Genomic DNA, 27,651 nt, shown 5'->3' on the forward strand with positions numbered 1-27,651 from the left:
TCGGCCATTTTTGGAGTGCAAAGTCTGGGACCATCAGAATACAAAATTTTTCACAGATCCTGACGACATGAGCAAAAATCCAGGAATTTTGTAGGGGGTTTAAGGGCCCCAAAATCGACCACGAAGTGTCGGAAAAATAATAATAATGTGCAAAGAAATAATCCTTTCAGATACAATAGGGACCTCGCACAGGTCAGTGCTGGGGCCCTAATGAAAGGTTTTATTTTGTCAACAAACTGTCTTTTATATCAGGGGTTGTGGAGGGAGCAACATGCTAGTCAATGTCCTTAAATCTTAGTAATCAATGTTGAGTTGACTGCACCATATTAGTATTAAAAAATCAGACTTTGATCTAGTGTGTCCTTGTGATTTACAGTCCAAAACAGCTATTGACCATCCACCAGGCAGCTACAAACTTTACCTTCAGAATCATTACATTACAATCTTTTCACCTGATCTGATGAGTCTGTCAAATCTTGATGTATTGCTGTGACTTCAAAGCTAATCTAATTTGCTCTGCACGTGCTGACATGACTGTTTAGCTGCTGGTAACACCATATCAAAGTGATTCTATGTTACTCGGCTTGTTATGCTTTTTTTTTCCAGAATGCTTTGGTTTAAAAAAATCCTTTCTAATTTCTTACCTGCCTCGGCTGCCTGTGCTGGACGTGCTTGAAGGTCTTGCTGGTGTGTGGGCATTCGACAGACCTGCAGACACGAATGAAACAGGTAACGGGGTGAGAAACATTTCTAAGTCTTAAGTCTGGTATTCACTATGGGGTTCCAACAAGGAGGAAAATGTTGATCTCAGTGGTTTTTCTAAGTTAGATTGGCTTCAATGCTGCTTTGCTTCATGATTTACCACAGCACTGGCGGCGTAGATGAAAGACGCACACTGCTGTGGTTTACACTGATGACGTTTATCTTTTGAATATCCGTGTACATCGTAGCCTGCAGTTCAGCGGGCATTAGTGGGAGTTGTCATCATTCACTCTGCACACAGTCAAACTGAATGTCATATGAGATTGATGTCTCACAATGAAGCATGCCAGAAACACATCAGACTGCTCCTAGGAGGAATTATATGTGCAGTTATGTGACAAGATAACCATATTTAGGATACAGGATTTCTCATTAAATTAAATCAAGATGTTGATTTTGCAATTATTTTATTGAAGCAAATAAAATCAATTTTATGTGTGTAAAAGAGACTCTGTCAGCTAACATTCCTTTTTTGTAAGTAACAGGGTGTTAATGTGTTAATCACAACCTACTGAAGGTCCAAAATTAATGCATGAAGTTTTCTAAATGCATTAATCATATATTTTTTGTTGTTTAGAGCACATGGTAGTTAACCTTTTAATGGGACAGCAGCTGAAAACTCCTCTTTTCATTGTGTCTTCTTGATCTCCCAGTGAGGGAAAATAAGGACACCGCTGTGCCATTGAATGTTTCATTTCAATTTAAAAATCTCACAGACAGCTTGACAGACATGTCAAAAATAATCTGTACCTCATGATATTAAACAACTTACTTTCTACAATTCCCTTTGGCTATTTTTATTTGCTTCTGCATCCGTAGCAAGCTCTTCATTTATGGGGTTAAGCTAATTTCCTTACTTTTTATCTACCAGAAGGTCCTTATTTTCTTCTAAATAAAAACAGGTTTCTGTCCAAACAGAAAGTAAAGTACCTTTAGCTTAGACATTAAATTGAAACAGTTTTAGAAGTCTCTTAGCTTAATTGTTACCCATAACTGGGTTATTTACACAGAGAAAGCAACTCAACTGAAACTCCTTAAAAGTTTATTGTTAAATTAAAATGGAGCACAACTTCAGTGAGTCATTTTGTACATGCTCTCCTATATATTTCCTATCATAGAAAAAGTTATACACTGTGTTTACAGAATAAACACTTTAAAAGTCCCATGTAAGTACTGCAAAATAATGGTATTGTAAGCATGTGATTAACAATCTGATGAATCTCAATTAACCATGGAAATTCAGCATTTGAGTTGAAAGAAATTAAGTGTTTGAGAAACCCAAGTAGTACCAGTCTAAAGAGATAAAGGATCTGATTAGGGCCACTTTTGAAATATGAGAAGTTAAAATTTGATTTGAATGTGAATCCTTCTCCCTAATATGAGGGTACCTGAAGATCCAGAAGAGTGTGATGACAGTCCAGGTGAAGGGTTCATGTCCACTGAGCCGAGCTGGTGCTGCGTGGCTGAGATGTAGCGTGTTAAGAGGTGACCAAGGCTGCTGGATCCAGCATCCTCCAACTAGTGATGTGAGAAAAGCAGAGTAATGGGGAAATTATTCGTAGAAAATCAATTTTAATAACTCTCTCAATGCAGCACAAATTTTCAAAGCCTTTCCAACAAAAAAGATCCCTTTCATATTTATTTCAAGAGAGGGAGGAATTAATCAAAACCAAGAAGTTTGAATTATTCTGGGTGTTCTGGAGCCAGAATTTTAATGGGAGTTTTAAAGTATTGCAGTACATAAGTAAGACATTTACTGCAAAGTCTTCGTTTGCATTTCAGTTTTACTGACGACACACAGCAGGATCAATTCAGAATGTTTTCAACATTGTTATGCTTTTCTCTTTTGCTACATTTATATGTGTCTTGAATTCTCAGAGGATGGAACTGAATGAAGGACATAACAAAAAAGGAGCTTAAGCCACTAACTTAATAAAATCTTGGTCCCTTGGTGTCAGTTTTAAGCTACGCTAAATTGTGTGCCACATGTGGAGGCTTGTTATTTACTATATACCTACAATGCTTGAAAACACATTTGCATTATAAAACCTTTTAAGGCCTCACTCTGAAGCCCGTTAGAAGCCTCTACTTTCCTTGTCTCCTTTAAATGCATGAAAAGATCTGTAGGATCTAACATGGTAACAACTATAGGGCTACTTCCACTAATTTTTGTTCAAATTTCATTTACTTCCTTGAAGTATTATTTTACATAAATACCTTTAACTTTAAAGGGGAAGTATGCAATTCTTGAGAACATTTGTTTACTGAGCTTTATTGCAGAAAAAAACATGCCTCAGTTTAGTGCACATTTCCAGGGAAATGACGAATAACTACTTAAGATGCAATTTATCAAAACTTTCAGTAGGGGAGCTTTTATAACTACCATGCTGTAGCTCTTTCTGTTTCTTGTTATGGAGGGATAGATTTACAAGAGGTCATGTGATAACTGAAAAACTTAACCTGTTTGATCTATTTTTAAATCATACTATAAGGTTTCAGACTAGGTACTTCTTTTGTTCACCCATTTACAGAACCAGGGCTCTCAAAAAACATTCAATCTTTTAAGCCCAGACCCAAGACATACAGATGGTAGACAATGAGAGATACAAGGAGACAAGTTAGACAAGGAGATATTCTGTTCTTTACTTGAAATCTTTTCTGGTAAAAACAGATTATTAGAATGAGCGCACCTGTATTGGTGGGATCTCAGGTAGGCAGGGCAGGTTCTCTGGATTGGTGACAGAGGGGATGAGCTCGATAGGACCTATGATGGGACTAGCAGGGCCACGGTGGGCGTGGGCACTGGCCATACTGGCACTGGTAGGACTTGTTGGGTTGGCATTATGGAGGGAAGCCACTGGGAAAGGGCCTGCGTGTCCCGGGTTGGAATGCTGCTAAAAAAGAGAAAGTGTGGAATGAAGGCAGAGCAGAATGTAAAAAATAGAAAAACAGAAGTCAAAGGAAGGGAAAATAGGAAAAATGAGGCTCATCATTCACTAGGTTTTTATCAAATTTCCTTTGTGAAAGAACATGGTTGCATGCTCATGCATGATTTGGATGACAACACATGCTGCACAAGACAATGACAAAATAGGAAAAAGTGCCAAACCCCTGATTGTAGTAAGAAACGAAACCTTTGGTGGCTCATCTCAGATTCTATAGACATCTGGACACAAAGAAAAGGAGGCTGGATATAGTGGAGGTCTCTTACCTCGTCTGACATGCAGGCAGTAAATGTGCATATACAGACTGTACATGCTATTTGAATTTTCAAAAATAAATAAATTAAATTAAAATTTTCTGCTTATCAAGTAAAATGAATTGGTAAGGCAGAGCGAAGCAGGACTGAATAAAAAAAGGACAATTTGACATTGCTATGAAAAAAAATTGAAAAGGCTATTAAAATTGTCAACATTGTTTTAAGTAGCTTATTTGCAGCTTGGGAAAAGAAATTTGGTTTCATATTCTGCAAATTTTGTTCATTTTTAATTATATATAACACTAGAATAATTAATCAAATTTTAATATCAACATCTGAAAATGCAACCTTTAAAATAAGTATCACAATCCAAACTGTTTTTACCAACCCTTTTAATATATAAGTTTACTTTAATAAGTACAATATCACTGAATGTGGCGATGTGTGACCCCTGGCAGCCATATTAAGCCGTTTTTTTATGAATGGGCTTGTTTTGATTATTTCTTGCATGACAACACACATGTACACAGACACAGCTGATGGGATACACAGTCTTAAAAAGGCTGTCAAGCTACTCCTCTGGCCTACTGGTGGCAGTAACATGACTACAAAGCTGCACAGTGCCAACAAAAACAGTGAAAGAGAAGAATGCAAGCTTGTAAAAATAAACAGTGCTTGTGTAAATAAGCAGTAAACTTTGATTTTGTGTAGATTTTGGAGGGTCCTATAGTAAAAAATGGTACAAAGTATGTCTTTGCTGATCCTTCCCCCAGAATGCCATGAACTGGTTTTTACACTTCTGATGAAATGAATCCTTTGAGTACAAAGAAGTACACATAAACATATCTTGTGTTTATTTAAAGGACACCACTGGCACAATCAAACCTTTTGTGGAAATGCAAATGAAAACTGGAATTTTGCATTTACATTTGAATTGCAGCTCAAGATGGTTTACATATTAATTTAAATAAAGACAGCATCCCCTCGGCTTGCATGGAGGGATTTATGTAGCTGACCACAAAAAGAAGTGGGAGATATGATCTTATAGCCCCTTTGGGCATTACGGTCCACCGAAAGATTGTGTTTAACCAAGCAGTGAACTTGATTCCTCGTATGTAAACAGCCTGGAGTCCCATGAAATCACTTACATGCAATTTCTTTCATTTGTTTCCTTCACGCAACTGCTTACCTCACTCAATAACCAAACAGCAAATAAAATGAGGAGATTAAACTGCCCTTTCTTTTTGGAGAAGAACATCAGGAACATATCATGCAGTAAAGCACAGTTAAACACAAATTAACTTGTAAAGCCCAAGGAGCTAATTAAAAGGGTATGTAATACGGTTTGTACACCTAGGTGTGGCAGGAACAAATTTGGAAAATAGTACTGATCCAAAATCTAGTCAATTTGTTTGACTTGCAATTTTTCACACCAACTGCCACCTTTAACCTAGCACCTAAAAAACACAGGTCCAATATTGACTCTGTTAGCTTTCCTTTGTTTTCTGTGAGCTTACAGTGCCGTGAAAAAGTATTTGCCCCCTTTCTGATTCCTGAGTTTTTTGTGTATTTATCACACTTAAACGTTTTGGATCATTAAACCAATTTTAATATCTCACAAAGACAACCCAAGTAAATAGAAAATGTAGTTTGATGATGATGATTTCATTTATTAAGGGAAAAAAATCCAAACTTATTTGGCCCTATGTGAAAAAGTAACTGCCCCCCCTTGTTAAATAATCTGTTAACTGTGATTAACCACAGTTCTTGGAAAGGTGAGTTCAATTTCACTGGCCACACCCAGGCCTGATCACCACCAGAATTGTTGGATCAAAAAATCACTGAAATAGAAGCTGTCAGACAAAGTGAAGTAGGCTACAAGATCTCAGAAAGAAACGCACCATGCCACGATCCAAAGAAATTCAAGAACAAATAAGAAGCAAAGTGATTGAAATCTATTAGTCTGGAAAAGGTTACAAGGCCATTTCCAAGGCTTTGGGGCTCCAGCCAACTACGGTCAGAGCCATTATCCACAAATGGAGAAAACTGGAAGCAGTGGTGAACCTTCCCAGGAGTGGCTGGCCAACCAAAATGACTCCAAGAGTGCAACGACGACTCATCCAAGAGGTCACAGAAGAACCCAGAACGACATCCAAAGAACTGCAGGCCCTACAGGCCTCCGTTAAGTTCAGAGTTTATGACTCAACCATAAGAAAGACACGGTAAAAATGGCATCATGGCAGCTGCTCCAGGACCTGGACCCCTTGCTGTAATTGACTGAACAACAAATTCTGCTGTCCATCAGTACATGCCCTCAAGCTCAAGCACTCTAGGATTATGCAGCAGGAAAAAGAACCAAAAAAGTCATGCAAGTCCACCTCTGACTGACTTAAAAAACACAAAATTAACGTTTGGAGAGGCCAAGTCATGGTCCTGACTTAAATCCAATTGAGAACGGGCACTTCATTCTTGAAAACCTTCGAATATGGCTGAGTTTAAAATTTTCTGTGAAGAAGAGTGGACCAAAATTCCTCCGCAGTGATGTGAAAGACTCGTCACCAGTTATTGCTAACGTTTGATTTCAGTTATTGCTGCCAAGGGTGGCACAACCACTTATTTGCTTGTGGGGGCAATTACTTTTTCACATAAGGCCAGATAGGTATGGATTTTTTTCCCCTTGTTTTTTTATCAGCTGTGAAGCCCTCTATTGAGAGGTGTGTGCCTTTGCAAATCATGTCTGACAAATTTAACTAAGAAACTGAGGGTGAAATTGGGTTTCTTCTACCAAACACAGGTTTTCTTTTGTTGAAAGGAAAAAAATCATTCTATCAATGTGTTTGTCTGTAATTGATTATTGTGTAGTTTTTTACATACACTGCTTAACAAATTTATTAGACCACCTGTCAAAGACCATCCAGCATCATGAAGTGCTCTAATGCGGACTCTTTCATTTTCAGTGAGCTCTCCACGTTTTACCATTTTGAACAGGAATGAGGGATTTCAAAATGAATTCACCCAAATTTGAGCCAGCTCACTGGGCTTCTCTGAGAAGTCAGAAATTAATCAAGCATAACATTCAACCACTAAAACTCATTTTTCTGTTCAGGAATGCAAGTAAATAACTACTATTTGGCATATTAATCCAAAAATATTAATGTGCTTTACAATTTTTTCAGTTTTTTTGTAAATCAGTAAATTTGAAAATTCATGGATGACAATAATAATGATATTTTAGCAGTACAAATATCATTTGGGCTAAAGAGCTTCTACATATTGGTGTATTAACCATTGCAGAAACATTAAAAAAATGATTTTGGTAATTACCAATGCTGTTAATTTAGGGCAGCAGTGGCATAAACCTTACTTTGGTTAGGGTTAGGGTGGTCTAATAAATTTGTTAAGCACTGTACATGCTACCTCATCAAATGTTTGACTCAGTGTGCCATGCTGCCTTGTGTTATTTGTTTCAGGTCTGTTTTTTTGCACCCATCATTGTGTTATGTATGAGAAAGTTGGTTGGTCTTCCTTATACAATAGAAGGATGGATCATTGGTATATCTTTTTTTCTAAGGCCATTTCACTTGAATTACCTTTCTATCTTTGTTCCTCACTAACTCCAAAAGCTGTCAGTAGCTGTAACCTTTGTTCTAAGATAAGATTCTATAAACTTGCTCTGTTAAAGAGCTTTTAATGTTTTTGCTCCATCATCTTGGTCTGGGCTGTAGGGTCATCATAAACTTGACTACTGTGTTAGCTTAGGAGATTTTAAGGCCAGAGTTGGGAAACATCTGACCAGCATATGCATATGCATTTATACTGAAAGCTGCAGCCTTACTGACTGATGTAACCCTGTTGTATGTTCTGTTTTTGTCGTGTGTGAAACTTATGCTGCTGTCTGAGCCAGGACTCCCTTGTAAGAGATTTTTGTACATCAACAGGAATACTCCTGGTTAAATACATAACAAGGTGAACTCGCATCAAGGTGTACAACCATCTCAGCAAAGGTCAAGAGAAATGGAAGGAACCTGAGCTGAATTTCAAGTGTTGTTGCAAAGGATCTGAATACTTATTGCAATGTGATATTTCAGTTTATTATTTTAAATAAATGTACCAACATTTCTAAAATTCTGTTCTTTCTTTGTCATTATGGAGTACTGGGTGTATACTATTGAGAGAAAAAAAAAAATTCAAACAATTATAGTCGCAAACTGCAACATCACAAAATTGGAAAAAAGTTAAGGGGGTCTGAATATTTTCTGAATGCACTGTAACTCTGGAAATTTATCAAAGTTTAAAGACTTACAGGCACTGGCGGATGGTCACTGTCTTTTAGGGTGACCTTCTTTTAACACACTATTTTACAACTGCGATGGCAATGTGTGTCATCGTCACATCACAGGATGTGTGATGCTAGTCACATGGTCTGAAGCATGTCATGCATCTACCTCTGTGTGGTTGTATGAAAACTGAAACCACAAGTTTCCACCTTATCATGACTGATCATCAAAAAAGTCTGTCAAATATCAGCATTTGGAGAACTGAGCACTGTTCATTTAGAGTGTTAATTAAGGCTACAGGTGACACTGCTGATGCCACAGATACACTGGAATGATGCTCCAGGCAGATGCTATTATGGGAGGGCAGATCTTACATTAACTACAGCACAAATGCTACCAATATGTATCCATGTATCTCTGATTTTATGCTCACATATTAGAAGCAGGTGGTCTGTTTTACATCTGAATATTAAGTTTGTTAATTCTCTCTGGCTAACAAACTGTGTAATGACTTTGATTACTTTTAAATTAAGCCAACAATTACACCACAAACAAACAACTTGAGGTAGTTATGGCTACTAATTCTAATTCCCTTCTTTGGCCAAAAATGTTAAGAGATGGAAAAAAATCCTCACCAAACTCAAATTAAGTAAAACAGTTCATAGCAACATTTATATCAACAAATGGTCAGCACAAAAAAAATAGATTAAATCTCTTCATCTTACCAAACATACTTTCAAACCACAGTTGTGTTGGGGCTGACCTGTCTTTGTAGCTGAGGCTGCATCATTGATGGATACGGCTGTCCGTTATGTCTTGGCTGAGCTGTGGGCATTCTGCCCTGGGGTGGACCCGGGAGACGCATATGGTGGGAGGAGGGGTACATGGGGGGACCTGGCCCACCATTCATACCCCCAGGCCCTCGGGGTAGCTGCTGCATGCTGATGAGTCTTGGAGGCTGTAAAATTGCACAAATATGAACCAGGACTTAATGCAAAATCAGATCACTGGGTAAACACTAGCATGGAATTTAACGCAAAGAATGAAGGATTATTAGATCAATGTAATTGAGGAAACGCAAGATTTGATTGGTTCTGGCATGATCAGCAGCTTAAGTAATGTACAGGATATATTGAAAACTTGAACAAAATTCATCGCTTTTACCATTTAATCTCAAGACACCACAAACATTTACAGGTTAGAGCTTCAAAAAGGCTTTAAACCTTTTGCTTTTCGTTCTTTAAAGGAGGATAACTGCACACCCATCAGGTCCTTGCAGGACCAGTGATTAACAACAAGAACAGAGGAGTCAAACTCAAGGCCCAGGGGCCAAATTCGGCCTGTTGTACAGTTACACCCAGCCCACCAGATCCTATCATATTTTTATCATAACTGGCCCACTTTGAGGTCTGCAGATTTCCTCCAGTAAAAAAATATAAACTTAACCTTTATGGTTAAAAATATTCTTAAGTCATAGAAACTAAAAAAAAGTAAAAAGTTAAATAATTACATTTGAAAAAACACAGAAATGTGGTAAAATACATTTCTGTTTTCATTTTATATTGTTAATTTTGCATCTCACAGTTATGGCGCAAAGTTATCGTTTTTACTTTTTTAATTTCATATGTTGACCTTTTTAATCCACAATTTTGATGTTTAATTTTATTTTTTTGATGTTCTAGATCTTCAATTTTAAATTCTTATGTAATATTTTGACCTTTTAAACTTATGATTATGAATTTTTTTCTCACATTTTGACCTTTTCAGTTCCTTACTTTGACTTTTATCTTATAAATTGACCTTTTAGATCCTCATTTTCAAATTTTAAGTAATATTTTGACCTTTAAACTCAAAATTTAATTAATTTTTTTCTCATGCTTTGATGTTTTAAATTGATGACTGAATTTTCACATATTTCAGCTTTCTCTCTCATATATTTGCCTTTTAAAAACATTATTTTGACAGTCAATTTTGACTGTACTGAACCTTTTGAGCTAATAAGTTTGAAAATTTATCTCAGATTTTGAGCCTTTAAACTTATCATTTTTGACCTTTTTCAATTGCAAAATCCTTTATCATCAGTGCTTTGGTTTTATCCCCCATAACTCACTGCTGGTGAAAATGAGGTTGACAGTTTATGGTTAAATGCTCAGCCCTCAGGTTGGACCCAAATTCAGAATTCAGCACCTGCTGTGATTAAGTTTGTCATCCCTGAGCTAGACAGAGAAGACAACCCCATACATTAATCAATGCTCCAAAAACTTTGTTGATCAAAACCTCTCAACCCAATGGTCTTTTTCAAGCACAATTTATCATATATTTTTTAAATATCACCAGGAGATCCCATTTCATTCCTGTCTATCAATGCCTTTATTTGTTCCTTGTTCATCAACAGTTACTTTTTTACTCTTTGATTTTTATGGATTAAAATATTTCATAAAAACTAAAATGGGCTTGGAAGAGAGAAAATCAGTTTACTTGACTTTGTTTTTCTAAATCACCATTAAAAAAAAATCTAATCTCTGTATTTGTCAAACAAGCCAAGAATTGATTTTTTAAATACAACAATGAAAAGCAAAAATTTCTGGGAGGTAGGACATCTATCTTTAAACATATGCTTGGGAAAATTAATAACAGAACTAATACCGTTAAAAGCAATATTTTTGTTAAGTGAGGAGAAAAAATGGATTAAAGTTATTAAGCTCAATTTATTTTGGAGTCATAAGAAGGATAATTCGAAGAAAAGCTATTACAGAATGGCACCTTGACTGGTGAATGTTTTGTGTACCTGCTGCTGAGCCATGGGTGGGCCAGCCTGTCTGGCATGCTGTTGGGACAGTTGGGAAGCAATACGCATTTGTTGCTGAATCTGCTGCTGGTGCTGCTGCTGTTGTTGCTGTTGCTTCTGCTGTGCATAGGCTGCCTGCTGCATGTGCTGCAGCCGGAGCTGGGCCAGATTGATCTGTCCCGGGTGTTTGCCTGGGTGACCCTGACCTGGTGAAATGGGCGGACCTCCCACCATTACACTCGATGACTGGGCAGGTGGTTTCTCAACAACAAGACTACCTGTAAGAAGAAAAGAAACAGTGAGCATCATTAAACAAAGTGTGCATGTGCCTAACTCACATGTATTTTTAATTACAGTAAAATCCAGAGTATAAGATACATTTTTGATACCCACCCTTTATCTGCAAAGGGACCAATAGAAGTGTAAAGAGGTTGCTAGGAGATACATGCTACCTTAACCCTCGGATGCTACTATGTCTGTTTTGAGGACATTCATCATTTTTATCATCATTTTTTTAGTTAATAGTCACATTTTTAGAGATTTAGGCATCAAATTTGGCCAAAGTTATTATTTTTCTTCATATTAAAAAAAAAATTTAAAAATAAAAACCGTGTCGCCCATATAACGCCCATGACGCAAAATACCTCCATCCACCCTTGTTTGTCCGAAATTGGACACATAGACTTCCATTAAAAACACATTTTTTGACTGTGTGTCTACGGCACCAAAACAACTTATAACAACTGTTTTTCTGCAGTTAGTCGATTACCAGGGATCTAAATTTCACCATTCCACAGTGATCCAGCGGATAGCGCCAGCGCACCATTTTAACCCCTTCAGTAGCGCAGACATGATTTGCCACTAGATATGGATGTCTGAGAGTGGGCTACATGTGTAAGGAAAAGTTTGTGTGCTCCTGCGTGTGTGATTGGGTGCGAATCGGCATGTATGTTTACAACCGGAAATGCCGTAAGTGGAGTGTTTACAGTAGGAAATGTTACCTCTGGATTCTGCAGCCTGGGACTAAGAAAGAGTGACATTTGGACAACTTCAGCTTTGCCCTCACTTCATAGCAAGTGAATTTACATGCATGAGGATGCACGGGTCCTTTCGATCAACAGGTAAGAATATATCATATCTCAAAGATGCAGTAAATTTATATCTGCATGTAAGTGGCATATTTGTGGTCACATTTTGGTTAGAGGTGGAAATGCGCGTGTTCGTAATTCATATCCTACATATATCCTCTGATTCTTTATGCCTGAACATAAAATAAACCTAACATGAACAAATGCATTCGCTCGCATATGATTTGTTAGAGAACGAGGCATGAGAAAAGGAGGGTAAAACTGGCGTGTTTTACACACCAATAGACTCATCTGTTTAGCATGGACGAATCCAAGTCATAGGCATAGTGTTCAACAAGTGGCATAAAAAGGGTGTAACATCGATGTTTTTTGTTTTTTTTTTTTCTTTTAAGTGGTCAGGGTTGAAGTTGTTGAAGAGATCTGAAGCAGTGAAAGTTAAAAAAAAAAAAGCTGAAAAATTAGTATTTTATTAACACCTTTCTGCATGTCCATTTTCGGACAAACAAGGACAGATGTGGCTAAAATATGGCATTTTGCACTACAGAAAGAAATCTCAATCCATCAAAATCAGTTTTACTTCTTATCATTGGCATGACCCAGACTCTATTCATTTAAAAAAAGATTTTTTTTTCTAGATCATTTTATATGGGAATTATGGTGTTTTCGTGTTTTTTACCATAAAAAATAGCAGTGACAAGGTGTACAATAACTGGCATAAAAAGGGTGTAACATCGAATTTAAAGAAAAAAAAATTTAAGTGGTCAGGGTTGAAGTTGTTGAAGAGATTTGAAGCAGTGAAAGTAGAAAAAAAAATGTTGAAAAATGATTATCTTATTAACACCTATCTGCATGTCTGTTCTCAGGACAAACAAGGACAGATGTAGATAAAAATTACAAGGGAGCGAGGGGTAACTTTAAGTGCATGCATCTGCCCCTGTATCACACACTGAGCAAGATCTAACAAATACAAACAACAAAATTTACCCCATTTATTGTATATTCCAAGTGGCTGCTAAGCTTCTCAGAACATGCATGAACATGCATGCAACACAGCATGGCTGGTGGGGTTTGGCACCACTTTTTAACTGCTTTTTCCCTTCAAGGTCATAATCTTCCATTTAAAGAAATGGGGAGTATTTTGTTAAGTAAACAAACCTTGGAGTACTGGTTGGACAGCGATTACAGATGGTACTAAAACGGTGACACAGCTGCACTGAAACAGCATGTTATGTTCTTTCTAATATGCAATATGGCAATTGCATGCAATAAGAAATTTAATCAGACTATCTTACCTAGATTCACAACGTTTTTGGCCCAGAAGGTCGGGTCACACAAGAAGCGCACTGTACCGTTGGCCTTGGGTGCTGGCTCCAGTCCAGCCTGAAGACGCTGGTGAAGCTGGTACAAGATCTACACAAGTACAAACAAATATACAATAACATTTCTTTAGTTTCTGAGAGCACGTTTATCACAACAACAAATAATCCAATTGTAAGCTGCCCTTTTAGAGCTTAATTCCACAATATAGTTATCTCAATCATTCTCATAATCTCAATTGCTGACCGTCTTGTGGTAAGCCGTAAACACAAGAATCAGAGGTCAGTCTTACAATGCAGACAAAAACATCCAGTTCTTCAACATAAAATTGCTGTTCAGTCAAACAAAAGGGAACTATAAGCCTAATGATTGCAAACCAGTAATTAAATGTACATTTTGTTCAGAGTGCATTCTTCAATCCAGCCTTTCAAACCTCTGAAAACCTGGATCTCAGGAGGAACTCACCAGTCTCTTGCTGTAGAGCAGTGCTGTGTGGCTGCCAGTACTGATGGCCCAGTTGCAGAAGTTCAGCACATGGTGGATCTGTTGGGCCAGACGAGTGGTATCTTTGTGCTGAGCCATGAGTCTTATACTGCGCTCTTTGGTCACACTCTGGAAAGAAAGTCAGATTATTCTGGTTAGAGAGCTGCTATTGAGAACATCTGAACATTTGTTAAATAAAAGAATCATAAACTATCTCATAAACAGACAAGAGCAAAGCAAATGTGAAAAATAGACATTTTTTAACAAATTCGATTAAATTGGATTATTCAGACAGCTAGCTCAAGGCAGAATATTTACTCCCCTTTGATGTTTTGCAAATCACTGACTGACACAGAGACTTAACATGGTGACCCCCTCTGTGCCAGTATCAGGAAAGTGTTTGAAGTTCACACAGTAGCTCATATTAAGCATATTAAAACAACCCCAAAACCCCATTAAAAGGCATGAGACTGCAGGAGTGAGTTCACACTCTAAAACACACACAGTAGGAAAGGTATACTATTGCCAGAACTTTATTGATACTGATGCTGCTTATCAACACCAACATTTATCACTACTCCACTGATACTACCCTTGAAAATAACATGGAGAAATGGCATGGAAAATGTCTAAATTGGAAATATATTAAATATATAACTGAAGATTTCACCACAAGAACATTAGTTTTTTTGTATAAGTTTAAATAAAACATTTTTAATTTAAAATGACTTTGTCTTACGATGACATACAATTTTCAGTACTTTCTCCAGTCTTGCTGGGTTAATTAATCTATTTTGACATCAATCATAATTTTGGGTTTCCATGATTCTAAAAACAAGAAAATCATAATTAAACTAGAAAATCCCCCAGAGAGTGCAGACCTCTGCCATTAGCTCTATCTCCCAATAGTAAAGAATCCTTTAAAAAATTCCTGGATCCAGACGGTGATCCGGATCATTCCCAAAATCTAATCAGTTCTTCCTTATGCCATTTCTGCCATTTCCTGATAATTTCATCAAAATCCGTCAATAACTTTTTGAGTAATGTTGCTAACAAACTAACAAACTAACAAACTAATAAACCCTGTCGATCACATAACCTCCTTGGCGGAGGTAATGATTACTGTGCTGCATGACATTTCTGACTGCTTTGTCCACAGGTTTGTCATGTGATTAAGATTTTTTTTTTCTTATATGTTGGCCTTAGAAGTATTTTTGTTTCTGCATTGATTGAGATATCTTTATCTCAAGGGACTACCTGGTTAGTTAAAGGTTTTATTAAAAAAAACAAATATAGAGTATAATTTTATGTTTATCTACCCATTTATCCTTCTTTAATGCTCGTTTGTCTAAGTGTTAAAAGTGTCGAGGTTCAATAAATACATGTAATGCAGATGTAGTAAACTCAATGTGTAAAGAGTTTCATAAGCATAAGCTCAATACCAATTAAAATACCCAGGGTTATGTTTTTGAAACTCTGACAGTAACATAGGAACTCTAATGATTTTACTATATGGTTTTTATTATCATTTAGTTAGGCTATTAATGTGTAATTCTCCCCAAAGCACTCTGTCAAGTATCTCCAGGTACACCTGGGTTTTTTTATAGCATAAAACGGGTCCAAATTATTCATAAAATAAGTATCAGTTAAGCAGTTAAATAGGAAACAATGAAATATACAAATGGTCATTAAAAGGTAATGTCTATCACATACATCCTGCAAAACTGATGAACACAGTTGTACAGCACAGCTGATAAAAAGAAGGATGGGATGGATTTCATAAGAACAGGAGGTGTTCTTGTTCTGTTTGATATTTTGGGAAAGGATGTAAAGAGCACTGAGTTATAGAAGAAGTAGGGTGTATATCAGCAGAAACTGTGACTGAATTCATTACAGCCCTATCTGGAGAGGAAAAGACAAGGGCATATTTCTAAAAAGAGCATATGTGAAGGGGACAGCAGGATTTCAGATTAAACAGGTAACCATCCCCCAACGCTGTTGAAAATCCCTCAAAACATTCCAGCGACGTCCAATCACATGCTAGGGATGAACATGAGGGGCAATGACCTTTGACCCATGACCTCAAAAATCTAACCAGGGGCGCTGCTGTAGCTTGGTAGAGCAGGCACCCATAAGCAGAGGCCATGGTCCTAAACACACTGGTGATGGGATTGATTCCTGGTCTCAATACATGTTGGTGCATATCATCCCCCATTTTCTCGCCCCATATTTCCTGTCTCCCTTCAGCTGTCCTATGATTTAAAGGCAAAAATGCTCAAAAAATAATCTTCAATAAAATCTAATCAGAGAGAAAATTTGAGCAAAGGTTACAGAGAATTCTTCAAAGCAGATTTCAGAATCCACACTGATATCAATGGCCTGGACGGACAGGAGGACAACCCAAAAACATAACGCCTTAAGCCCTTGCTATCTGCAGCTCAGAGGCTGATAAACAGTAACCTTGCAAAGCAGATGGATACACCGGTTTCCTTGTTTCTTAATGGCAAATCCATCTTGCAAAGCTCCAGTCTAAACCATTTGGACCCTGTCAGAAAGTAACAAGACCCATCAGCGATGAGGGGCAGTACTTTCAGGCATGGCGGAGTCGTGACATACGCAAGCAGCAACAAGAGGCCTGTGCAATTATGGCGGAAGAGCTTAGTGTGGATGCTGCTAAAGCGTCAGTTTTATCAGAACTTGACAACATTTCTTCATTAAAAGAAGAACAAAGAACAGCACTGAGTTGTTTTCTTTTAAAAAACCACAAAACTCATGTACTGACATGTCTACAGTCGCCATGGTTCATGTTATTCCTCTGTAGCTGCACACACACGCCTTGTTCGCGGCTACATCACATGTTTTGTCGCTCTGATTGGCCCGTAAAGATGTGACAGACAGAACGTTCATCAAATCACACTCTGAGTTTTTTTCAAAGCCTCTGCCCTTTTGCTCTTTCCCTTAGCATTGAAGGTTTCCCAGATGGATGTGGGAAACAAATCCATCTGACGTGTCAGGTTAAATAAACAGTTCTTCAATCCTGAAACTTTATGCAAATCTAAAGTTAATATTTGAGTAGATAACTAAGTTAAAGAGCAGCATCTCTCTATTAACTGGCACACAAAGTAACAGTTGTCTCATATGAATGCTTTTTTGACAGGTTTAACAGGCATCAGTTGAGCACTGTATTAGTAGGTGTCGAAAATAATTCTTCAATTACTACCATGTGATCTGATGTGTAAAGGTAACTTAAGGATTTGTTGATTCATCAAGCTTAGGCATACATACATAGCTTATTGGGACAACGTTTTAATGCAAACTGTGCAGACATCCTTGTGCCACCACTGTTTTTCAAAGCAGCCTACACTCATCATTATTCTGCATGGATCACTCTAATGCTTCTATACTGAACCTGAGGCACATGCTTCTACAATGTCCAGGAAACGGAGTGAAATTTTCATAAACCAAACTATTTTATTAGAAACAACTACAGAAAACAGAATCCAACTGTAAATACGTGAGTTATCCACTGTCTGGATGAAAGCTGGCACTTATGGGAATCCCTGCAGCACTGTTATTGTAAATACAGATGAAAGCGCAGTTTGCCAATAAGCTTAGCAGTACTTCCAGTGATGACCAATCAAATGCTGGTGCCAAAAAGATACTGGTGTTTACTTTCATTTCATTTCATTTCCCATTCCCAAATCAGATGCACACAGAGAAAAACATTGAAAAGAGGGAATTAGTTCATTAATAAAAGTCTAAACACAGCACTGGAGATAGAAACATAAGAAAAACATTGATAGATCTGAAATGAATGAAGTACTGCTGAGAGAGGAAAACAAAGAAGCTGACATATTTATCAGACAATAATCAGTCTCAAAATGTTTTCAGGTTTTCAGTCATATTCTTAAGCAAAAGCTGTTGTTGTGTAAGTGAGCGAACACTGACTAAAACACTGGCAATGTTTCTGTATCATCACATAGCCTATGTATTTGTACTGAATGTGGAACATGGCAGCTTGGAACCAGTACCTTCCAACAGCAGCACATCCACAGTTGCATCCAGGTCCTCTTAAATTTCCTATTGTCTAATCTCAGATGACACACAACAGAGAGCACAGCTATGCTTTCTTGGATAGCTTCAACACTGGGAACAATCTTTGAGGCCCTTTATGAATTGATGTCAGCTCTTAAATATGCATAGGTGGGTTTTTTCAGTGTGCCCAGATTTTGTTGTTAACATGTGGATTTCAAAATCTCCTTAAAAATGCATCAGCGCATTTTGAGAGAAAACTGTTTTCTAGGAACTTCTGTTGAATGAGGTCCATTGTGTCCAATTAGTGAATAACTTTGTGGCATCTTTTGAGGTGTTAAGCTATTTTAATATATTCTTACCTCCAACTGCTGAAGCAGGGATTTGCCCTTCTTGTTGATCTCATTAATGAGAGTAAATACTGCAATTTTGATCTCATGCTCCACCTTCCTATGAGTCTCATTTAGCTCTTTTAACCTGGAAGAAAAAAAACATTTATGTAGAGACAGCTGATATCTGTACATATGTTCACTGTTTATCTGCCCAGTCAAATGCACTTTTTCAATCAAAACACAAAAGATGAGGGCCAATTAAAAAAAAAAAAAAAAAAAAACTCACCTGCTTTGGACCTGATTAATGGAATAATGGACATAGTTCTTCTTTTCTTGTAGCTGTGCCATCTTGGTCTCAATAATGCCTTTGTGGTTCTGGCAAGCCTCCTCCAGAAACTGGTACCTGGAAGTTCATGGGAAAATCGTTCACATCAAAAACTTTGATTATTATAAATAAGGCTCAAATGAATAAAAAGCAAGGGCCAAAAATACAACAACAGAGGTTGACAGCCACCGATGCAAATTCTGCCTCTCTTTTACGCACTACAGATTTATGGGAATCTGACATTGGATAATTGTTCTTTAAGTTGCAGTGGATTTGTTGCCTGTGCTACATCTTTGACGTGGAAGTGTCAAAGTAGTAAATCAGTCCCTGAACATTAAATACGAAGTATTTAAGACCCAAACAACATAAACTTAAAACTACTTAATTCATCTAGATATTCCTTGTCCTAAATTCTATAAAATACTAACGATTTTCTAAAAAACTACAAATATGGCCTTTTGAGAGGGTACAGTGACTTTGGTGGTTAAAAGCATATGCCTTCCATCTCTTTGGTAAAGGTTCGTCATTGTCTCATCAGTCCATAAAACTTTGTCCAAGAATGTTTGAGGCTCATCTTTGTACTTTTTGGCAAATTCCAGCCTGGCTTCCTGTTCTTCTTTCTAATGAGTGGTTAATATCTTCTGGTGTAGCCTCTGTACTTTCGTTCATGAAGTCTTCTGTGAACAGTAGATGGTGATACCTTCACTCCTGCCCTCTGGAGGTTGTTGCTGATATCACTGACAGTTGTTTTATGGTCTTTCTTTAGAGCTCTCACAATGTTTCTGTTGTCAGCTGCTGCCGTTTTCCTTGGTCTACCTGTTTAACATGTTACTGAGTACACCAGTGGTTGCTTTCTTCTTCAGAACATTCCTAGTGTTTGTACTGGCTATGGTCAATGTTTGTGCAGTGGGTCTGATTCATTTTCCATCTTCTCTTTACTTCACAATCGCTTGTTTTTTCAACCATAGAAAGCTCTCTAGTTTTCATGTTGTTTACACCTCTAATTATAAATGCAGTCTGCACAGGCAAAACTGAAACTCAGCGTAGACATTCAGCACTATTTGTTGTGTGAATAATCAATGTAATAGGACACACCTGGGCAACAAAGCACACCTTTCAGTCACATGTTACAATACTTTTGCTCACATGAAAAATTGGGTGGGTTCAAACAAATAATGATATCTTCAAAGTGGTGTGTCAGATCCAGATGTAAATACCTGGAAATAAAAGCTTAAATATTGATCTATTGTCTCATATTCATCTTTTGATGTCAAACCAAAATGTTTTAAGTCAACAGTGAAAATAAAGATATTGGGCCAACTGTTCCAATACTTTTGGAGTGGACTGTATATGTTGCAACCTAAACCTCTAAACATAAGCAGGCACTCCGTCATAACCTGATGTTCTAGGGTCAAGATAAACTTCAATATGTGATGCTTTTCAAAGGAAACTTCATTGGTATTGTTGCAGTCTGTCTGGACTTCACTTGTACATTGTGTGCACTCAGGTCACACATGACCATCAGACCATACAATGTGAGTACATAAATTGTGAGCATTAGTCATGAAGTGAGCTGACATTCCTCTACAACTGTTACAGAGAGGCTTAAAATGGCACAGCACCTGTCTAGGAATAGTAATTACATCGCTGGCACACAAGTCTTGCACTGATAGGAGGATTGAAAACCTGTGCTAGACAGAGTAGTACAAAGCAGGGCAAGTAAATATCAGTACCTCACTCAGCAGTAGCTGTTCACGTTCAAGAAAACGAGGAGGACTAGGACTGACAGAGGCCTGTTTGGCAACAGGGATTACGGCACTGAGGTGATTTATAGCTGCTTTGACTCTGACTCAGGGGACAAGGATGATGGCATTATGGTCCGGTCAGGCCAAGGATGCAAACTATCAAGAAATCCAACTCAGTACTATGAAATCCTTCAACCTCCGTTTATGCAAGAGCAGATGTATGTTAGAACTTGTCACAGCACTGATTACTTTTGACAGTTAAACAAACCTTCACTCTGTATTGTCAGAAGAACTTCAACAGTAAAACTGTTTGAAACCAAGCACCAACTTCCAGTGTTGAAGCAGGAAGCCAAAGCAAAAGTGCAAATAACTGAAGATTCTCAAGTGTCTGCTTGATGTTTGATGTAAAAGCCCCGGAAGCCCTATTAACAGCCATTAAAATGCCCGTGTACACAGAAGAGTCAAATCAACATGCAACATGTTTACAGCAGGGTTTTTAAATAAATTTGAACCTGAATTGTTCATGTCTTTTTGGTTCACACTGTACTAGGTGGGGTTTTTTAGTACCTATTCTTATCAAATCAAGGTTTAGAATTATGCATACAGCAGGCATGGCTAGATAAAATGGCAGGGAGGTGCACAAGAGTCTTTTACCAGGAGTCTGCTGAGATGCCTGAGCTCTACTTTTTAGCCTAGACTACATCATTGTCTTATACAGTCAATGTTTAAACCCCTAGCTGGACATGAACTTGAATAAAACATAACTGAATTAACATACAATCCCAATTCCAGAGAAGCTGGGTTATTGTGTAAAATGTAAATTAAAACAAATGCAACGATTTGCAAATCTCAAACACCCATATATTATACTCAACAGAACATAAACATATCAGATGTTGAAACGGACATTTCAGCATTTCATGAAAATTAGCTTATTTTGAATTTGATGGCAGCAACACATCTCAAAAAAGTAAAAACAGGGTCATGTTTACCATAGTGTTGCATCCCCTCTTTTTAAAAAACAGTCTGTAAACATCTGTGAAGTTGGGAAACCAGCTGCTGGAGTGTTGGGAGAGGAATGTGTCCCATTCTTGTCCAATGTAAGATTCTAATTGCTCAAAAGTCCTGGATTGTCTTTGCTGATTTTTTTGTTTTATGATGCGCCAAATGTTTTCTGTTGGTAAAAGTTCTGGACTGCAGGCAGGCCAGTTTAACACCCTCTTCTACTGGGAAGCCATATAGTTATGATGGATGACATACAGTCATCGGCAAAAGTATTGGCACCCCTGGAATTTTTCCACAAAATACACCATTTCTCTCAGAAATTGTTGCAATTACAAATATTTTTTTGGTATACACATGATTATCTCCTTTATGTGCACTGGAACAACAGAAAAAAGGAGAAGAAAAATGCCAAAATTTACATAATTTTACATAAAACATAAAATGGGCTGGACAAAATTATTCGCACCCTCACCTTAATATTTGGTTGCACACCCTTGGGAAAAAATAACTGAAACCAATCACTTCCTATAACCATCAACAGGCTTCATGCACCTCTCAACTGGAATTTTGGACCACTCTTCTTTTGCAGACTGCTCCAGGTCTCTCGGATTTGAAGGGTGCCTTCTGCGACAGCAATTTTGAGATCTCTCCATAGGTGTATAATGGGATTTAGATCCGCACTTTTGTCAATTTTGGCTCTTTTCCTCTATTATTTTGTGTTGTTCCAATGCACATAAAGGAAATAAACATGTGTATACCAAAAACATTTGTAATTGCAACAATTTCTGGGAGAAATAGTGTATTTTGTGGAAAAATTCCAGGGGTGCCAATACTTTCCTCCATGACTGTATGTGGCTTAGCATTGTTTTAATGAAATATGCAAAGCCATCCCTGAAAGAGGCGGTGCTTGGATGGGGCATATGTTGCTCTAAAATGTCTATGTTTAAGCATTGATAGTGCCTTTCCAGATGTGTAGAGCTGTCCACACCATGGGCGCTAATGCAATACATATCATCAGAGACGCAGGCTTTTAAACTCTGTGCGGATAATGAGCTCGATAGGCCCTCTCCTCTCTAGTCCACAGGACACAGCATGTGTGGTTTCCAATTTTTTCTTTTTTTAATCCACCTGACCACTATACTGTTTTCCATTTTTCCTCAGTCCATTTTAAAAGAGTTTTGGGCCAGAGAAGACAGCAGCATTTCTGGTTCATGCTCATATACGGCTTCTTCTTTCTATGATACAGCTTTAAATTGATTGTGGATGGCTCAGCAAACTGTGTTGACAGACAATGATTTCTGGAAGCGTTTCTAAGCCCATACAGTGATTTCCAGTACAGAATCATGCCTGTTTTTAATACAGTGCTGCCTGAAGGCCTGAGGACCACAAGCTTCCAATAGTGACCCCCTGCTCACAGAGATTTCTCCTGATTCTCAGAATCTTTTGATGATATTTACTGTAGATGGTGGTATAGTTTGTGCAGTTTTTTTCATAAGCATTTTCCTAAAATGTCCACAATTTTTAGACAGGGTATTTCACACACTGGTGAAACTCTGCCCTATGCTCCTTTTATAATCAGTCACGTTACTGACCTGTCGTCAATTAACATAATCAGCTGCAAAATGCTCCTCCAGTTTTTTTTAATTGGCATCACTTATTCTCCAGCCTTTCATTACCTCATCCCTCTTTTTTTTGGATGTGTTGCTGCCATCAAATTCAAAACAAGCTAGCATTTTATAGCCTCAGTTTCAACATCTGAACTGTTAAGTTCTATTGTGAATAATAAATGGGTTTATGAGATTTGCAAATCTTTGCATTCTGGTGTTGTGACATAATGACTTCGGGCATTTTAGGTTATAAATACAAATAACATCAATTAAAGATGCTCACAAAAAGGAAAAGGCACAGAACTTGTGATTAAATAGATGTGTGATGTGTTCTGCTGAGCTACCTGTGCTCTTTATGTTCCAGCAGCTGGCAGTCTCTACAGGTCAAAGTGTCACACGTCTCACAGAAAAGCTTCAGTGGCTCTTGCTTGTGGATGGGACAGAAAACAGGCCTCTGTCCTGATGTACCAACAGACTCTACAGGAGAAAACATAAAAACAAATAGACCAATAAATCAATCATAGAAACTGATGCAAGAAAGACAACAGTGACAAAAACAGACAGCTAAAAACGTTTTCCAAAAGCCTGGGTAGTTAAGTCTGGTCAGAGCTGCAGGGTATGTTGGTCCCCTAGGCTAAAAGTACCATCCAGGCAGCCAGATTCTGCAGTACTGTTACCATGGTAACAGCCTATCAGCAGCACCACATACACTATGCTTTAGTTAGGACTCATCTTACCAAGGCTTTAACAGTTTGCAGTGAACCTCAGTAGGGTCCTCAGAGTGAGGGTCAGCCATCTTACCAGAAGCGTTGTCAGCATCGTCCTTTGTGTGAATCTTGTGGTCCTTTGTAATTTTGACCCTCTGGTGGGCCTCCACGCAGGTCTTACACAGCCATTCTCCACATTCCACACAAAAGCCTATAGTTCCTGCGTTGTCCTCGCAGCTTGTGCACACCTTCAGGAGACAAAACATCAATGAAAATCATGAAGAACCCCACCTCTGGACAGAGCTAGACCCAGACCATCCAGTATTACATGCCTAATGATCCGGCACCTCTTGAAAGTTTCTCAGATAATCAAATGAGGTTGCCTTGATGCCTCATTACTTCAATAAAAATGCTTTGAATCCCACAGAATGGAAAAAGCAGCATCAAATTTAAGGAGGGGGCACATGTATTAGTTTATTCAATAATACATTCTCTGTTTACAATTTTTAAATAATTAAAATCTGAATTTAAACTGGATTAAATAATGGATTGAATCAATAAGTTTAAAAGCTTTGAAGTTAGACTAAGCTTTCTGCTAGCAGAATATCTCAAGCTCTGTGAATTTTTAAATTTAAAAACTAGTCAGAAAATGTACTCAAATACAAAAACCTTTCAGGAACCAATCTCAGAATAACAAAATTGGTAACCTTTGTTAGCACAGAGGCTAATCCTTCTCAACTGAAAGACCCTGCACACCCCTAAATGGACTCATTGGCTGAGACACGATGCAGCACCTTGAGCCTGAAACGCTCAGATACACATTACATGACTCCTCTGACTAATTCAAGGAAACATGGAAACACGTTATGGATTATATCAAAGTCAAGCTCATTGCCCCTCATAGCTGAACATAACTGCTAGAGACATATCAATGGATAACAAATAATCTGTTGCTGCCATTGTAGCAATCACTAAATAAGTAGATTTGATTTGTTTCTTGTTACATCTGTCTACATGTCAACATTGGTTTGTCTTCTGTTTAAGTTGTTGTTTGGATGTCCTGTAACCTTTGAGAAGAAGTAGCAACAAAAATATGTTTAAAAAAAACGTAAAAATGTTTATACATTTAAAAAATATCATCATAACCAGCCTAGAATAGCTATTCTGCTCAAACAAAGTTTCTGTTCTAATAGCTTGCACTTTATGTGACACTATCAAGCATTGAGTTACATTTTATTGTCTAATCTTTAATATCACAAACAAAGCAATAATGCTACCTATAGCCAGCATGTCCATGTGGGTGCCAAGTGGGGTTTCATGGTGGCCCCACCTGTGGTGCCCACGTGGACTCCAGCCTATACTGGGGCTTTTCCATTACATTGAGCAGCTTGGCTCTACTTAGTTCGACTCCGCACAGCAAACCAACGTGGCAGGGGATTTGCTTTTCCATCACAGCCAAGCTACCTGTTTGAGGGCATGTCTAGGGCTGATGATGCAGCTTTTTGAGTCAAATTAATCAGCTGCGCTTCAGTAAGCACGGTTTCATTCTGCCTGAAGAAGAAGAAAATGTTGTTTCTACTTCAAAGTTTCTTCTTCTTATATTCTCTCTTCTTATATTGGTAATACAAACGGTTTTGGGCAGCTGCTACTTGAACACGTCTATAAAACGTCCCTAAAAGATGAAAAACCGCTGTGATGTCACACTGGCATGCTTGGATGCAGTGCAGGTGTACTTTGATCCTGCACTAAAGCAGGACCATCCTGGGCGTGGCTCACCATAGCCCAACGCAGCCAAACTAGTGATGGGAAAGTAAATCAGAGCAACACTGATTAGTTCGCGCGGCCAAAAGTCATAGTGGAAAATTACATACGTTCTTTCAAATGTATGTCATTTTTAGGCCAACAGTGTGATCATTCCCTATATCGCAGCCAGCCAGCATAGTGAATGAAAAACCCATGCAGAAAAACTGCACTCCCAAAACACCTGAAGCTGAAAGTTTCCATAGAAAGAGGCAGTTTTTATCAAGAACGAACTGATAAAATACATGTTTAGCATAAACTATATTTGCCAAAAATGGCTTACTGGGGATTTCTGAAAAATGGATGAAACATAAAGTCAATCCTGATTAAACTGTTTCAATCTCAGTTGTTTTTGGAGTCGTTTTAATAGCTGTAGGAAGTTGATTAAAAAAATGTTTTTTTGGAAAAAAAACACATTCCCAAAATATGGCAATAATTTTACTCTAGAATTTTCCTCTGCATGTATTTCTAATTTGATCATGTCCTGGGGGCCAGATGGGAAGATACTGGAGGCCTGGTGTGGCCCCTGGCTGCCAATTGATGATCACTGCCATACAAGACCCAACTTGGGTAAAAGTCCACATAGGCACCACAGGTAGGGCTACCATGGCGTCAAACCCAACTGGGATCCATATTTGCAGCCCACATGTGACCCATGTGGTGCCCACATGTGACGCATGTGGTGCCCACGTGGACATGTTTTTAAAAGATTTGCTTTTTGAAACAGTATTATTTGATTTGACAGCTATGGGGTCACTCATTAGGAAGATTTGTCCGTTATCAAAAATGGTCATGGGTTATCTTAGAGCTCATTCCACTGCAAAGCTTTATATACATTGCAAATTTTGAGTCAAAATAATGGTTCAAAAGGTATGAGGGTTTTGGGAAAACCAGAGCAATCAAAACAGAATCAAACAAACAGACTACATCCCATTTTCAGTGCAACTTGGATGATTTTTTTCTTTTTTATATTTTGCAAAGCCACAGACAGTCCTGTGACACAAGACCAGCATTTGAATAAAATACTCTTAGCATATTGCAAGCAAATTATGACTCAAAGATAGTTGCATGATTGCTATCTCATCCAAATAACTTGACTGTAAAAATAATTAGATAAACTTTATAGGTGGATTTGATTTCAAGTCATCTTGAGACACATCCCTGCCTGTGTGATATGTAATGTGTCTAAATTTGATTACTGAAAAATTACATTCTCAAGTGACAGTGTTTTCTGTGTTTACTTTGCTTTAAAACAAATACAGAATAGACAGAATAGCACAAGCACATTTAGATAGAAATGGTACATGGTGAGATAAAACTACCCAGAAACGTGGATGATTAATGCCTAATTAGAAAATAATTCACCATTGCCCCTTGGGTATGCAAAGACCCCTCCAAACAGCAAAGGAAAGCCTAGAAATCCTAGTACTGATGTTAATAAAGTTAATACAAAACGTAAATGCTAACCCGTCTGACATACCTGTGCAGCCTTTTCATCCGCTGTACTGGTGGCCTCTGTTGTATCTTTGACGAAGTAATTGTCGATAATGTCACTTTGTCTGTACTCTTGGTGGCACACCAAACAGTGCATAACATTAACTAGAGACAGAAGAGACAGAAGGGAGAGGAATTTAGTGAAAACAAGAACCAAACACAGGGTAATAATTCAGTGTTTATTCAGTGTAGCACTGATGACTCATCTAAAAAAACACAAACTTAAATAAAAACGTAAAACCAACCAAGCAATCCCATTAGGACAGGCTCATATTTAGGCTCTTCTCTGACATCTGAGGGCCCATGTTACCTCTGGGCTGGGAATATTCTTTCTTTAAACAAAAGAGGATTAATGGCAGGCCTTCGGCAAGCTGCCTTTGCTTATTTCCATAATTTCCTTTAGGTAAAAATCCTGTTGTTATTAAAATTCTTGGCACTGCAGATACCCACTATCTATTTATGGGAGCTAATTGATTTAATGCTTGTCAGAAGAATCAATCTTGTCAACCTTGGCATTTTCATTACAATATTAAATCACATGGCCAAATTACAAGGAGTGTTTTACTTAATCGCTTTAGTAGGAATTGGTTGAATTACTGCTATAATCATACTACCCAACAAATAATTAGTTCAGCGCATTAACTTAGCTGCTTATTTTATAATACTATGCACAAGATTAAACTTCATATA

General features: G+C 37.8%; 1 protein-coding gene across 4 annotated transcripts in view; it reads right to left on the minus strand.

Moving 5' to 3' along the window:
• The window catches only part of trim33 (tripartite motif containing 33), a 55,822-nt gene that overhangs the window by 20,611 nt on the left and 7,560 nt on the right, over positions 1–27,651 (minus strand). For 2 of the 4 annotated variants that reach the window (XM_041799248.1, XM_041799246.1), the window contains exons 2-13: positions 26,948–27,066; positions 23,762–23,915; positions 23,305–23,437; positions 18,565–18,681; positions 18,309–18,423; positions 13,897–14,043; positions 13,407–13,524; positions 11,027–11,304; positions 9,002–9,196; positions 3,453–3,653; positions 2,151–2,280; positions 645–708 (exon numbers count right to left, since the gene is read on the minus strand). In XM_041799248.1, the coding sequence (XP_041655182.1) occupies positions 645–708; positions 2,151–2,280; positions 3,453–3,653; positions 9,002–9,196; positions 11,027–11,304; positions 13,407–13,524; positions 13,897–14,043; positions 18,309–18,423; positions 18,565–18,681; positions 23,305–23,437; positions 23,762–23,915; positions 26,948–27,066 (1,771 nt within the window). Of the gene's footprint in view, positions 1–644; positions 709–2,150; positions 2,281–3,452; positions 3,657–9,001; positions 9,197–11,026; positions 11,305–13,406; positions 13,525–13,896; positions 14,044–18,308; positions 18,424–18,564; positions 18,682–23,304; positions 23,438–23,761; positions 23,916–26,947; positions 27,067–27,651 lie in introns of all 4 variants that reach the window. The other 2 variants (XM_041799247.1, XM_041799245.1) reach the window with 1 other exon arrangement.

The sequence above is a fragment of the Cheilinus undulatus genome, linkage group 11 (genome assembly GCF_018320785.1).
Source record: "Cheilinus undulatus linkage group 11, ASM1832078v1, whole genome shotgun sequence".
NCBI classification, from domain to species: Eukaryota; Metazoa; Chordata; class Actinopteri; order Labriformes; family Labridae; genus Cheilinus; species Cheilinus undulatus.